The sequence below is a fragment of the Myxocyprinus asiaticus genome, chromosome 15 (assembly GCF_019703515.2).
Source record: "Myxocyprinus asiaticus isolate MX2 ecotype Aquarium Trade chromosome 15, UBuf_Myxa_2, whole genome shotgun sequence".
Lineage (NCBI taxonomy): Eukaryota > Metazoa > Chordata > Actinopteri > Cypriniformes > Catostomidae > Myxocyprinus > Myxocyprinus asiaticus.
Window position 1 is genome coordinate 19349456 of NC_059358.1, and position 15734 is coordinate 19365189.

A 15734-nucleotide genomic window follows, 5' to 3' on the forward strand; every position below is an offset into this window, starting at 1 on the left:
CGGTACTTACTTTTCTACGTCATTAGGTCATTGGGCATTCCCATAGTCTTTCTAGCAAGTCAGTCCACTGTCGCCCATCTTTGGAACGCTCTCGTGAGGCTGTTTCCAGTCCTGCCAGTGCAGCTTTTATCTACTTGAATGGAGAAAGGCCAAAATCTAAAAAACGGTGGGCCTGGGTAGCTCAGCGAGTAAAGACACTGACTACCATCCCTGGAGTTCGAATCCCAGGGTGTGCTGAGTGACTCCAGCCAGGTCTCCTAAGCAACCAAATTGGCCCGGTTGCAAGGGAGGGTAGAGTCACGTGGGGTAACCTCCTAGTGGTTGCTATAATGTGGTTTGCTCTCGGTGGGGTGCGTGGATGCCGCGGTGGATTGCGTGAAGCCTTCACATGTGCTATATCTCCACGGTAACGCGCTCAACAAGCCATGTGATAAGATGCGTGGGTTGACGGTGTCAGATGCGGAGGCAACTGAGATTCATCCTCCACCACCCGGAATGAGGCGAGTCACTATGCCACCATGAGGACTTAGTGCATTGGGAATTGGGCATTCCAAATTGGGGAGAAAAAGACATTTCAAATCTGCAATAAAATCTGACAATACTGATACCATAATTTGTGATTCTTTACCTCATATTATGCTAAATAATTGCAATATTCCCAGTTTGTATAGCTAATGTGCATGTGCGTTCTTGAGTTGGTTGACAGGCAATGTCTGTATCTAAAAGGTGATTGGTTTTTTTTAACTGTAAGGAGGGACTTCCTTTCTACATCCATTGACTGTTGGGGGCTCAGTGCTCCTTGCTTGAGCGTTCCAATTTCTCCCATTCATTTAAATTGAAGTGACCCATCTCTGCTAAATAATCTCTGGCATTCCAATTTCTCCCATTCATTTTAATAAAGTTGTCCATCTCTGCTAAACTGTCTCTGCCTTGATTTTACTTGAAGCATGTAAAATTCTAGGTTGGAGATTTAGGCTACATTTGCACTCATACATTTTTGTTTGAAAACACATACATTAACCACACTGGTACTCGCTGAAAGCAGATATTTGGAAATGCTCTCCATAAACGCATACTTTGGAAAACTATAGCGTTATGAAACTGAAAACTTAGTTTTAAAACTTATATGTGTCGATATGGCCTTAGTATTTTATTAGGAAAAAAAAACAGGCCAACCCAAAAGATTTAGATTTATTATTGTTTCATTATTGGGCATAACATGAAAATAAATAATTAAGAATAAGATAAATTAAATACACAATTGTTAAGCATACAAAATATATCAGTGACCATAACAGTTTTGACCATCAGTATGCTGTGTTCTTTTTTTTTTTTTAAATGGAAAAACAAACAGACATAACATCAGTAAATTCTTAATAGTGGCTGTTATATCAGTTATCTGTCAAAAAGATACAAATGGTTATCGGCTAGTGCATCATCCAGTGTTAAAATAACTATTCTTAGTGACTGTTTAGGTTCTAAATTGTGTATTTGTGGTATTTCATTTTCTTAAACATTAAAACATTTGGCTTACTGATGCTCACAGTTGCACCACACACAGCCCCGTGCAGGACTAAAGCTGTTATATTCAGCATTATTCAAAATGCATCTTGGCATGACCTAGAACACTCGTGGTTAAACCCCCTCAGACAATGCAGTGCTACTCGAAATAATTTAATGATCTTTGTTTTTGAAGCCGAATAGCCTTGACTTCAAAGTGCATTGTCCTGCTTTCATCCCTCTTATGGCTTATATTGTCCCAGTTTTCTGTTGTTTTATGCAGGTTTACAGTCTGATGCACTTGAGTTTATCAGGGCTGAACCTTATTAAAACATGGCCTATCCTTAACAGACCATGGACTCAGAAGCTTCAAATTAAATGGCACTTACATTCAGTAAAATTACATAGATTGTATTGTACTCTATTTTGGGGTTAAAGTAGGTGGGTCCAGTGTTTAATATCTTATTTATTTTTGTAGAATTGTATTAGATTAGTGGCAGACTATATGATATCTGTGAGGAGACAGGAGAACTATAACTTATGTGTTATTCATCACACACTAATGTGACTTATCAGATCCGCCCTGATGCCTTTTCCAATTCACATAATAAATGAAACAATGTTTTTCCATCCTGTTAGACATCATGTATTGTATTATGCCTCAGCAGACTCTAGAACATCCTGCTCTCTCTCTATCCCTTTAATCACTCCATCCCTCCCTTCCATTCATTTCTTCTTTAGAACTTATTGACCCACAACATGGCACATTAATCAATGAGAGTGATTCAGCTCAAACTCCTCTGCCTTTGAGCTTCTTATCTTCTCAGATTCGCCTCAGTGCATTCTCAAATATGTGCTGCTTTTAAAGGCCCCAAATTTGCTTGATGACTCGAGTGCAGTTTTCTGCCCTGTGTTGACCTAATTCTTATTGAAACAGCAAGTTTAGGTGGGACATTTCAAAGGGCTTGACCCTTATTTTGAAACAGCCAACAGGCTTTAGTTACATTATAGCCATGAGTCTTGATTTGCTATTTGCTGGTGAGTTGCAGGTGATATTAGGATGAGGGAAATTTTGATTGGACAAAAATCTGTGTAGTGCAGCATGAGCCATCAATATTTTTGGTCCAATTCCCTGAAGAGAAAAAATGAAAAACATCCTCAAAGCTAACACACATGGACTTTTTTTTTTATTTCTTGGGGTCTTTAATACTTCAGTGAAAGAATGCCAGCACATTGTACTTATCGTCATGTAAGATTACCACGTGGAGAGGATGTGACCCATATGTTTCCTATATAAGTTCCTGCATGTGCATCACTGTGTTTGTGTGTATTTTAGGGCATTATACAGAAGATATTGGACATCCATAAGGTGCGGTGTGTGGCCTGCTTTGGCCTGCGTCTGAGTCACCTGAGGACAGGTGAAGTTCATTGGCTCCACCCCGACATGGGTGTGTCTCATGTGAGGGAGAGGTACGAGCACAGCCACCCCCAAGATGACTGGAGGTGAGTCACTATTTTAATGCTGCTCTCATAACCAGAAAAAGCATCAGTATGAGTCAGAAGCCATCCAGGCTACACATACAATTTTAGCCTGGAAGCTTTATGAATTTTTGGGGGGTTGGTATATTAATATATTTCACTATATAAGAATATAGTAATATGAATAATTTTTGCTAATTTTATGAATGCTTATTACAAAAAAAGTAGCTTTTAAAGGAATATTCCGTGTTCTATACAAGTTAAGCTCAATCGACAGCATTTGTGGCATAATGTTTATTTAGAATCATCCCGACTTTTCTTTAAAAGATGCAAAAATCTCATTTACAGTGAGGCACTTACAAATAGAAGTGAATGGGCTCAATCCATGAACGTTAAAATACTCACTTCAAAAGTATAAAGTATAAAGTTTCAAAAGTATAGCCACAGGACATAAACAATGTGTGTTAACATGATTTTAGGCTACGTCTACATTAATCCGAATACATTTGAAATCGGCATTTTCGAAATGCTCTCCGACCACACTGTTGTTTTCAAGTGTTTTCTAAAAGTTGCTCGTCCACACTGAAATGCTTAAATTCCCTTACTCCGCATGCAAAAAATCGCTGTTGCATGTACGATCTGAAATGGAATTGTCCTTGTGTTCCATTGCCGGACATCAGTTCTGAGTAAGCTTCCCATTGCCTTTAAAGGAATGCAATGTGAATGTTGTACAAAGTTACATTTATCTTTAACAATGCTATTAAAGTGAATATCAGGCACAACAGCACCACTATAACATGGACCACCACCTTGATTGTTTTGGTTGAATGGATCACATGACTGCACCACATGACAACAAATACGTCATCGTTTTCAGATATATCCATTTTTTCAGTCAACACTACAACGGGAAGACAGCGTTTTCAAATTTATCCCCTTGGGAGAGAGTTTTCAAAAAGCTCAGTTTTCGCTGACAAAAACGCTGTCTCAGTGTGGACGGAAGGCCAAAATATGTAGAAAAAGATGCTTTATTAAACGAAAACATATTAGTGTGGGCATGGCTTAGTGTGATAAAATATCTTTCTAACCTTTTCTGTGTAAAGTTATAGCCAATTTTAAACTTTGTTGCCTTGATGATGTAATGTCAACAAACCCTAAAAATTACTATTTAAACAACTTTACAGCTCAAATAATACACAATTTTTAACAGAAGAACTAATGTTAGTGCTTTTATAAAATTATAAGCTTCACATTTCTGTCTTTAAACTAGAGCCCGACCGATATGGGATTTTTGAGGCCGATACCGATTTTAGAGTGGGAAAATTCACCGATTACCGATATGGTGGCCGATATAGTAAAATTTTGAGCTGGAATGAAAACGGACCTTTTCTATGTGGATTGTTCACCAATTTTGCACCGATATGACTATGCAAAGGTACTTAGAAGGCAGCTTTCTTAAATATTTTTATCAAAGAATATTTGACATTATTATTATACATTGTCAACAAATTCTAGAAATGAACACTGAGAAAATAAAGAATAAATAAAAATACAATAAATAGCTTAATAAACATCAGTACTGTTTAGTATCAGTCAATTGCTGACCATTAAAATAAAGAATAAATAAAAATACAATAAATAGCTTAATAAACATCAGTACTGTTTAGTATCAGTCAATTGCTGACCATTAAAATAAAGAATAAATTCAAATAAAATAAATAGCTAAATAAACATCAGTACTGTTTAGTATCAGTCAAATGCTGACCATTAAAATAATGAATAAATAAAAATAAAATAAATAGCTAAATAAACATCAGTACTGTTTGGTATCAGTCAAATGCTGACTATTTAAATACTGCCAGTCAATTAGAGGCAGGTTGTAAAACAAGAAGCATTTACACCTGCCGAGTAAAGGGATAAACGGCAGCAGCGGTGTTACACCGTATTCTGCTATACAAGTTCAGGGGAAACTTTCAACGGTGGAAAACCAGACTTTTAAATATTACATTTTATAAATGCAACGACTGGAATTTTTCGGTTGAAGGGGGTACCAAACTGTGAATCCTGAACAAAACAGTTTGGTGAATACATGTTTACACATTAGCTTCCACTCTGCTGACAAGGTATGAAAGTAGCTATGTGGTTAGCTAGTTAGCTATAAGCTCGTTGTCACGGAGAGTAAAAGATGGACGTTGTTTATTTACTTTCCAGCATTGCATCTCACCAACTAGGTAACAACATAGCGTGAAATCAACACTTACAATCACAACAGACACAATCCACCACCGCACTGTTGTCTGCTGAGCTGCAAAAAGATGCTCTGATGCTAACCTTTCAATCTGCTGCGTTACTTACTGCACTGACAAACTATAGCTGGCGAACAGCCAACAGATGTGATAAACATGAGTGACATGGTTGTCAGGGACAGGGTTAACGTTATATTAGTTATATTGATAAGGGAAAATGATGGGGTCATTGTTTATTAACTTTCCAGTGTGAATTTCACAAACTAGTTAGCAACTTACTGAGAAGACACCTCTTAACTCCACACCATTTAACTCTGCCTTGTCTGCAGAGCCACCGTCAGCTCAACTCTGTAAACAATGGAGTTGGAGTGCGCTCTGCTGGACAAACTAATTCTAAAGAATAGTTTTCTGCATGTTCTGAAAAAAGTTTTCATATCTGCGCATATCGGCAAACATATACACCGATACCGATATATCGGTGAAAGGCTAATATCGGCCGATAATATTGGCCACTACTTTAAACCCTCCAAAAATGTGCCTCACAGTAACCTCAATTTTTGCTTTTTTAAAGAAAAGGAGGGGCAAGTCAAAATAATTTTTGTGGTAACAAACATTATGCCATAAATGTTGTCGATTGAGCTTAACTTGTATTAAACCCGGAATATTCCTTTATGATTCAGAGAGAAGGTTCAACGTAATTTGTAACACTTGCAATTTTACACCTAAAAATAAAAAATGAATGGTACTTTTCACAAATGTTTCAAGTGATGTACTCTGACATGAGAGACCATTATATTCTTCATAAGACAGGTCGACCCTTGGTAGTGTTCGCCATGTTGAGATCACATGACCAGGCTTATCTTGCGATTCAATGTACATAAAGAACATTAATGAAAACTTCATGAATCCATGCCAACAAGTGTCAGTATAAAGTCCAAGAAGATTGTTGTATAATTTAAGAAGAATAAGAGCCAGAAAAACTTTAAATAAGTGCATCTTTAATGAGTTCCATGTTTGATGTTCAAAAGGATTGGCTGGTTAGATATTGCTTATTGAAAATACTCTTTTATCTAAAGTGTACTGTTTTTAACACTCTCTTTAGTTCGCTTATTTACAGTATATGAAGGACAGGAGTTTCTTCTGGTACTGGATCCAATGTAGTCATTCAGATGTCTAGTTTAGTTTGAATGTGGAAAAAACGGCATGTGTGGAGGAGAGCATATGGTTTCCTTTTGGAAAAATAAAACAGAAGAACAAGCTTTTGAAGAGAACGTAACCACAAATCTGATGCATTATTTATTTACCAGCTCTCTTTATCCATGTGCTATCAACTACACTACGTGTGATACTGGCAGGTCGATGTGACCATACTGGGGCTTAGAGTTTGACACCACTTATTTCTGTCATCCTTGCCCCCATATTGCTTGATGTCTCTGTTTGCAGTACAATCAAAACCCCTCTCACATCACATCAGTTAGCAGAGTTAGCACATCTTTGACATCTGTGACCACTGTTGTGGTCTGGTAGTGCTTTAACCATATTATTATCTTTTATGAGAGTTTTAGTTATCTGTCTTGTGAGCCCAACTGTCAGTTTGAGAACTTTTGAAAGCACTGATGGTGGATAGAGCCCTACCGTATTCAAAATGCTCTTAAATATTGTAAACCATCCCTTGTTAAATTGCATTAAACAAAATTTGAGGCCCAGAGTTGGTCCTTGTTACATACAGGCCATGTTATTTATGTACAGTAGATGACATGACTCACTTGTAAAACATTATCAGAGTGAAAGTGCTGTTCATCTTTAGAGTAAGAAAGAATGATTTAATTGCTTATGCATAATTCATATACTGAGCAGCATGATGGGGGCGGAGAATCCTGCATTACAAAGAGGTTCATCCAATGGGTGGAGCTTCAGAATGAATGTAGCTCATCATAGTGTAGCCATCAGTTTTATCTTAATAAAGCTAAATAAAGCAGTCCCACTTAATTGCCGTATTGTTTATATTCCATTCATGCAGCCCAGGGCTTGCCTCTCTATCTTCTTTCTTCAACCCTCCATTATGAATGAATGGCCTTTTTATGCATTTACGGGGAAGTCCGCAGTTCAGAGGATGAGCTTTATTATGTTTGCCCTCCAGCACGACTCCATAATGAAAAACAGAGCCTTGATAATACACGCAGCATTTGCTTTAAAGCAAAACATTTTACCCTTTGCAAATGAAGGTTAAATTCCTCTTCAATTTCTGCAGTAATAGAAAAAGAATGGATAGGATTTGACTGCAGGATACTGGATGTTTTTCATTGTCTATGATCATGTTTCCAGATGGAATGGTATTATTATTCAGAACAGCCTAAAAATATAGTATGATCTAAACTGATTTAATAGTGAAATAGGTTCTGGTATTAGTGGGAATCTATGCCAGGCAGTAGTAAATTTATACTGGTGATTGCATGGGCACAAAGAAAGAGAAGCATCAACATTGGGATAACTATGGTTAAAGGAATAGTTCACCCAAAAATGAAAATTCTCTCATCATTTCCTCACCCTCATGCCATCCCAGATGTGTATGACTTTCTTTTTTATGCAGAACACAAATGAAGATTTTTAGAAGAATACTTCAGCTCTGTTGGTCCTCACAATGAGTGAGGTGAATAGTGATCAGAACTCAGAAGATCCAAATCTTCTGAAGCGATATGATAGGTGTGGGTGAGAAACAGATCAATATTTAAGTCCTTTTTTTAAAAATTTTTTTTTACTATCAGTCTCCACCATTGACCAGTAGGTGGCAGAATGTGAAAGTGAAAGTCACTTCCACACCAGAATGTGAAAGTGAAAGTGTAGATTTACAGTTAAAAAAGGACTTTTTAAATATTGATCTGTTTCTCACCCACACCTATCATATTGCTTCAGAAGATTTGGATTTAACCACTGGAGTTTTATGGATTACTTTTATACTGCCTTTTGGGCATTCAAAGATTTGATCACCATTTACTTGCATTGTGAGGACCATCAGTGTTTGTGTTTTGCAGAAGAAAGACAAGTCATACACATCTGGGATGGCATGAGGTTGAGTAAATGATGTGCTATGAAACACACTTTTCACGATCCATTCAATTCCTAATAGATAAAATCAAGTCCCACCAGGCATTTTTTTCTCATTGAATATGCTGTTTCAATCAAATATGCCACATTACAGAAGTAAAAAGGTTGTGAATGCCATTTCATATTGACTTCAAGCTTTTCTGTCAACGCTCAGTGAGGCTCAACTTAACACTTAACACTACAAGATTCTGACTATTCTGGCGATTCTTTAGAAGGCAGAATGAATCTGTAAATGCATTAACTGTGATAGGGGCCATTTATACCAAACACGTCCTTGCACTTAAAAAGCTAGATGCAGCACCAAGAATAGAGCAGAACACAGATGTCTCAAGATGTGTTTTTAACAGTCCGAGAAGCTGAGAAATCCCCCCCAAAACGCAGTGCTCCACACGAGATGCTTACAAAACAGTGAGTGAACGTCCCCTTAGAAAAGAATGGCGAAAGGAACGCTCAATTATTTGAAATGAACCTAGATTTCTCAAAGAACAACTGTACTTTTTAAACACCGTCACAAAATGTTTTGCTATGATTATCTTTCTGTGTGCATATTGCTTGATGGCAAATATCTGGTGTTCTTAGCTTGCCAGATCTGAGTTTCCACAAATTTCCAATGCAAAAGAGCCCAGGTCAACACATAGTACATGATGTCATAGTTTGCTCTGTATTTTTCCACTGTTTTTTCCTCCATGTGTTATGTTTTGTAAAACAATTTGAAACTGTCGTTTGTGCCTTCGTCTGAGGCAAATGACAGCAAAGGCCAGGTACTGTACATTATCTACAGTCGATTTAGAGAAAGATGTTTTAAATGTGCTAGGCAGGTGCTACAGAATTCTGGCTCATGCTCGGATGAAGAGAAGTGTAGAACTAATTTAGCGTAATTGAGAACAGACAGCTAGCCAGCTATGAGAGAACAGGGCATTATTCTACCTCCCAGACAGACAGCTGTTGATAGCAGGCACTGATAGGATCGTACTGTAATTGTGTTGTCTGGCAGACTTTAGAAGATCATGTCTCACTTTAATCAGTCACAAATGAAAGGGAAGATCAGTGTTCTTCAGTAATCTGAGCTGTCATCATGAGCTGTTAAACATTCAAAACAAAGAGATGTAAATGCCCACAGAAAAGGTGTTATGCCTTAGGGCTTGATCCACTAAGCATCTTTTATGAGTTACGGTATGTTGTAACCAGACACCACACAATAAAATATATGTTTCATGTTGATTTGAGTTTTTGTCCTAACCAGCTTCGACCGTGATTTTGTCTGTTGCATGGTTTCTATTTCTGCAGCGTTGCGCTGGATAGCCCGGCTCGTTGGTCCAAACTCCTGCTCCTCATAACTGTACATTGAACATCAAATATCTTCAGTTTCACGTTGAGTCTGGACCGATAAATTGCTCGTCTCTGTGCAGTGTTTTATATTGTGCAGGGTTAGCACACAAACTGACATGATTCAGATTGTGATTGGTCAGGCTATGGGACTGCAGCCAGTCATTGATTACTACTGAAATGATTCCTATACATCAATTTTGAGTTTAAGAGGAAGAAATTCACTACATTTTAGAGGTGACAGTAATGTGGAGTGTTTTGTTCTGTTATTGGATCATCTCTCTCTGTGTCTTATTTCTCCCTGCAGATATGAGCTACGGATTCGATACTTGCCCAAAGGGTTTATAAAACAGTTTACTGAGGACCAGCCAACTCTCAGCTACTTTTATCATCAGGTGATTGATAGTTTCATCTGGCAGCCTTGGGACTACTGCCGTACCCTCTGCTACTGTCTCCCAGCGAAAACACTACTTCATCTCACCAGCTCACACCTCAAAACATTATTGAGGAGATGGTGTGGTGTAGTGGGTAACGCTCAGTGCTGGTGCCTGATTAGATTCATCGCCATGTTGCTAGTGCAGTCCACACAAGAGCAAGCCATGAGCTTAACCAGGGGCATTGTCAGTATAATGTTAAAGGGATAGTTCACCCAGAAATGAAAATTCCCTTATTTACTCACGCTCGTGTCATCCCAGATGTATATGTCTTTCTTTCTTCAGAAAGAAGAATATCTTGGCTCTGTAGGTCCATACAATGCAAGTTAATGGTGATCAGACCTTTGAAGCTCCAAAAATCACATAATGGAAACATTAAAGTAATCTATATGACTCCAGTGTTTAAATCCATATCTTCAGAAGCGATATAATAGGTTTGTGTGAGGAAACAGAACAATATTTAAGTCCTTTTTTTACTCTAAATCTGTACTTTCATTTTAACATCTGAAAGTCACAGGTGGTGCCAGTTTAGTTTCACTTTCACATCTGAAAGTGAAAGTGGAGATTTAGAGTTAAAAAGGACTTCAATATTGTTCTGTTTCTCACCCACACCTATTATATTACTTCTGAAGATATAGATTTAAACACTAGAGTCATATGGATTACTTTTATGTTTCCTTTATGTGATATTTGGAGCTACAAAGCTCTGGTCACCATTCACTTGCATTGTATGGACCTACAGAGCAGAAATATTCTTCTAAAAATCTTCATTTGTGTTCTGCTGAAGAAAGAAAGTCATACACATCTGGGATGGCATGAGGGTGAGTAAATGATAAGATCATTTTTTTAATTTTGGGGTGAACTGTCCCTTTTATAAATTGTATGCAGTATACTAGTTTGTGGTGCCATTCTGTGGTGTGGTGGCTAAGGAGCCGTTCAGTGAATTAAACAGAATGCAGATGTCTCAAAACGTGTTTTTAAAAGTTCTTTTTAACTTCTAAAAATGCAGAGGTCCTGTGTGAGATGTTGAAAAAACAACGAGATGTGACGCAGCAGTCAAAGAGATCCATCTAGTGCATGTTTACATAGAAAAATAATTGAAAAACTACTTAGACTGACAAAAAACATGTTCAGAGTGAACGGCCCCAAACAGTTCATATTAATTAATTAAGAGGAAGCTATTGCTACATCCGAGTTATCAACCTTGATTAATTTTTTCATTGAATAAATAATAAGCTAAAGCCTTTATTTATTTGTTCATTTATTTGGCACATAAGATTAGCCTAAACTGATAAACTCTGTTTTATATTCCACCCTGTTCTTTTCTCTTTTAGCATTGCAGTGCTTTTTTCTACCACGGCCTGGTGTGTAATATTTCTCTGTGTTCCTCAGGTAAAAAGTGACTACATGATGGAGATTGCTGATCAAGTCGATCAAGACATAGCACTTAAACTGGGCTGCCTTGAAATCAGGTATGTGACCATGATATATCAATGCTAAATTTTTATCCTTGACTTATAATAACTAAAGACTGCATTCAAACATCGAGAGGCAAAACGTCATTCTCTTCTCTGTGTTTCAGGAGGTTTTTCAGGGACATGCGTGGTAACGCCTTGGATAAGAAATCAAATTATGAACTGCTAGAGTAAGTTGCTGGGGAAGATTGCTGCCTATGTTTTGATAATTAATTCATGAAACCATCATAGCATGATTGGCTTGTGCACTGCAATGTGCCACAGCACTGTTCAATTAAGATTTAATGCTATTAGAGTACATCAAACCATTTATAAAAACAAGCTTTTACACATAGGAGTAGGTCTCTGAACCATTAGATCTCTCTTCCAGTCCTTCCCTTTTTTTCCTCAGTGTGTATATGGGTCAGAATAACTAGTCCATATTGCATGGACCTCTGAAACCTGTTTGATCTATTTATAGAAGAATGTAATTGATCCTTGCATATCTCCTGCAGTGGTGCAGGGTCTTCATTGCTCAAATGCAGGTTTGCACTGGCTGAATGAGTCTGGCAGAGACCATCACTCTTCTAATGGTTCAGCCACAAGCTGCTTGCTCTCTTATTACTTGTGCTTTTAACCAGTTCTCACTGATCTGATGCTTTGCCTTGTGTGAAGACTACAGTCAATAACACATTTGCATGCACACCAATATGCTCACAACTACCAAAAATCTGATTATTAAAAAAATCAGACAACACAAGAAAGCCACATTTACATGAGACTTAAAATCGTCTCATTATTCTCTGCTTTTTACCTTAAAACTTAAACTTTCATGCACACAACACTTTGGATAAGCTGGTAAGAACGCCAGTAAAGGTGGTTAGATGCAATGCGAAATCAAGGTAATTGGCAAAAATCTATGTGTGCCAATCGGCTTATGCTTTAACCGATTATAACTTCACCTCAATAAAAGAAAACCATTTAAGGCGTTTACATGACCTTACACATTGTCAGCTTATTAAGCATAATCGGTTTAAGAATGTGTATGTAAGCATGCTTAATATCTTCTTGTGTTCTCTCCCTGCAGGAAGGACGTTGGTCTGCGGAGATTCTTTCCAAAGAGTTTATTAGACTCAGTGAAGGTAACATTCCTGATGCTACTTACTTCTTTTAGTGTTCTTGATTCATCCAGAGCCACTGGGTTAATTCATTGGGTTTGATTTATATTTATTGTAGTGTTGGGGAAGCTTCTTTAAACTTTAGCTTGCCAAGCTACTCTTGATTTTAAGTTATACAGTGAAGCTCAACATAGTTAGCTACATTATAAGCTACTAACAAAAAGGTTGTTTTTGGGCTGGGGGAAATAATTGATGCCATTTAAGGCTATTATCATTTTTATTTTTTATTTTGCTAGCATCATCTTTTGACTAAATATTATATGGTTATGTAAAATATCTTAAATAATACATAATCTAAAAATATTCTAGTATTATTTTGTATATATTTTCTGTCGTGGGACTTGAATTAGTCCTTTAAATGAATGTTCATTTAAATTAACTGACTTCCCAATGCTTCATATGAGAGAGTGTGGACATTATGGACATTATGGCTCGGTTATTTGGTTTGCTCGACTGAAACGCTGCCGCCACACTACACAGCTACTCGTTGGGAAAAGTAGCTTGTTAAGGCCCGGCACACTCACGGCGAAGTGCTACTTCGTTCTTTGCTCAGTCAGAGCCATAAAGAAGTTCGAAACAGCTAAGGAATGACATACTGTTTGCAAATATTCAGACACCTGCTAATCTGCTGGGGGAGGGGTTTAGAGGTACATTTAAATATGAGCACGCTCAAGACTCCATATTCAACTGTATTAACTACTCGATGATGTTTTAATATATATGCTGTAGATCATCGCTACTCAACATGTGGCCCTTGAGCGATCTTTTGCAGCCCGCATTCAGGCAGTTTTACATGGGATGCTGTCACCACGCGTTCCATATTTATTTTCAAAAAGAGAGACGCGGCAGGTGCCAAAATGGAGGCAGCAAGGCTCCGCTTTCCAAGCTCGTTCACGAGAATCCTGCCGCTTTGTTGTGCACGACTGCTTGCGGTGCACACCGCACAAGATAAAAATATTTTATCTCTCCGTGGCTGCCGCTTGTCATTGACCAATCAGAGGTGAATTTATTCATAACCAGTCAAACGACATTTAGCTTTTATGTGGTCAAACAAAATGGAGAAGAATAAACTCATTGTTGCTGAATTTCCTGAGCTATATAACGTTTCTTTGAGTGTTTATAGAGATATAAATAGGAAAACAGCCGAGTCGGTGTACCAGGTGAAAATAGGCTACGGATACTTGCAAAGTTTATGTTTGGAAGGCAGACGACTGTGTGGTATATGCAAATGGTCCATGGACCATATACTTAAATGTTCTCTTCTGCAACAGGTGTCTGAAACATCAGCTTTAGATTAATACCATTTTTTAGAAAATACCATTTCCCAGGAGGTTTATTAGCAGAGTGTCTTGTGCATTTTTAATGTTCATTTGTAGCCCTCCCATTTTAATGATTGGTGCGATGTTATTTATACTATATCAATTTCGCTATAGAAACATAAAGTAATGTAGTCTGTTTCTCTAGTCATTAAAAAATTTGGAATTCATCAAATGTGGAGACAGATGCCAGATGGAAAATTGATTATTACAATATTTCTAGTTATAACAAATTTTTTGGAGAGATGAGTGCCTTTTTATTTATGTGCAATAACTTTAATGAAAACTAATACAATATTTACAGTAATCACATTAGAGACCCAGTATCTGAGCAGAAGCAGTAGGGGGCATTGTTGCACTTCAACTGGCACGTTTTGCACCACTTCTCGTGTGAATGGAAAACGTCTCTGGTTATGTATGTAACCTCGGTTCCCTGAGATGTAGGGAACGAGACATCGCGTCACTGACGCTTATGGGAAAAACTCATTTTCTCCGATTTCTGAACTCCTATTGGATCACGCCAATTCAGATGCAACTGAATTGAGCCAATACCGTTTGTGTCTGCTCAGCCAATGACATTAAGTGGGCGGCGCTCAGCTCTCTATATAAGCGGGCGGCATAATGCCATCAGTCAGAATTTATCAGCTGAAAGCGGCGGCTGAGCTGCCTGATAGTGACATCCAGTAGCGTGGTTAGCTACGCAATGTCTCGTTCCCTACATCTCAGGGAATTGAGGTTACATACGTAACCGGAGATGTTCCTTTTCGATTTCGGTCACTTACATCGCGTCGCTGACGCTTATGGGAACGTGTACGATCACGCTGCGGTACTGGACAAAGGACATGTAACACATAGCACTCGAGTGAATCTCGTTGGGGGCCTGGGTAGCTCAGTGAGTAAAGACGTTGACTACCACACCTGGAGTAGTAAAAGGCTTGTAAAGTGACTACCTGTGCCTTAAAGGGGGTAGAGAGCACTTTGGGAATATAACCTTTGTTCGGTCTAAGTGTGGCTCTAGATTCGCTCGGACCAAATTCCAGACAGGAGCTGTGCGATGAGAATGCCTGCAGATCACTCACCCTCTTAACGGACGTCAGGGCGAGTAAGAGAGCTGTTTTAAAGGAAAGAGAATACAGATCTGTTCAAATGGGGCTTTAGTCAGCATGTTCAGCACCAAGGCCGGGTCCCATGTAGGGATTGTAGCTGGGCGGGGAGGATTCAGTCGCCTCACGCCTCTTAGAAAGCTGACTACAAAACAGTGTCTACCTACTGGCATGCGCCCTACAGCTGCATGATTTGCCGAAATAGCAGCTACATATGCTTTTAGCGTAGACGGAGTAAGACCTGCATCTAAGTGCTCTTGTAAAAATGACAGAAATAGGGCAATTAACGGGATCATCATGTCTTGCACCATTTCACAAACACATTCCATTTGTAGGCATAGAGCCATCTCATAGATGGGGCTCTAGCATGCAAAATTGTATTCTTTATTGCCTGTGAGAGGTCTTCGTCATCCGACGTGACCTGTTCCAGATCTCCATGACCATCAGGGGGTGGAGTTTCCACTCCCCTGGGATCACTCCCTATCGAGAGAGCATGTCTGCTCCGAAATTCAGGGTACGGACACATGGGTTGCCCGTAAAAACAGGAGATTGCTGGAGATCGCACACCGCCCTGGTGATTGATATATGCCACT

The 15734-nt window shown here is 38.5% G+C and overlaps 1 protein-coding gene across 7 annotated transcripts in view; it reads left to right on the plus strand.

Moving 5' to 3' along the window:
- Positions 1 to 15734, plus strand: part of ptk2ab (protein tyrosine kinase 2ab) — a 101898-nt gene that overhangs the window by 32762 nt on the left and 53402 nt on the right. For all 7 annotated transcript variants that reach the window (XM_051718580.1, XM_051718583.1, XM_051718585.1 and 4 more), the window contains 5 exons: positions 2837 to 3003; positions 9964 to 10051; positions 11483 to 11562; positions 11673 to 11735; positions 12632 to 12686. In XM_051718580.1, the coding sequence (XP_051574540.1) occupies positions 2837 to 3003; positions 9964 to 10051; positions 11483 to 11562; positions 11673 to 11735; positions 12632 to 12686 (453 nt within the window). The remainder of the gene's footprint in view (positions 1 to 2836; positions 3004 to 9963; positions 10052 to 11482; positions 11563 to 11672; positions 11736 to 12631; positions 12687 to 15734) is intronic.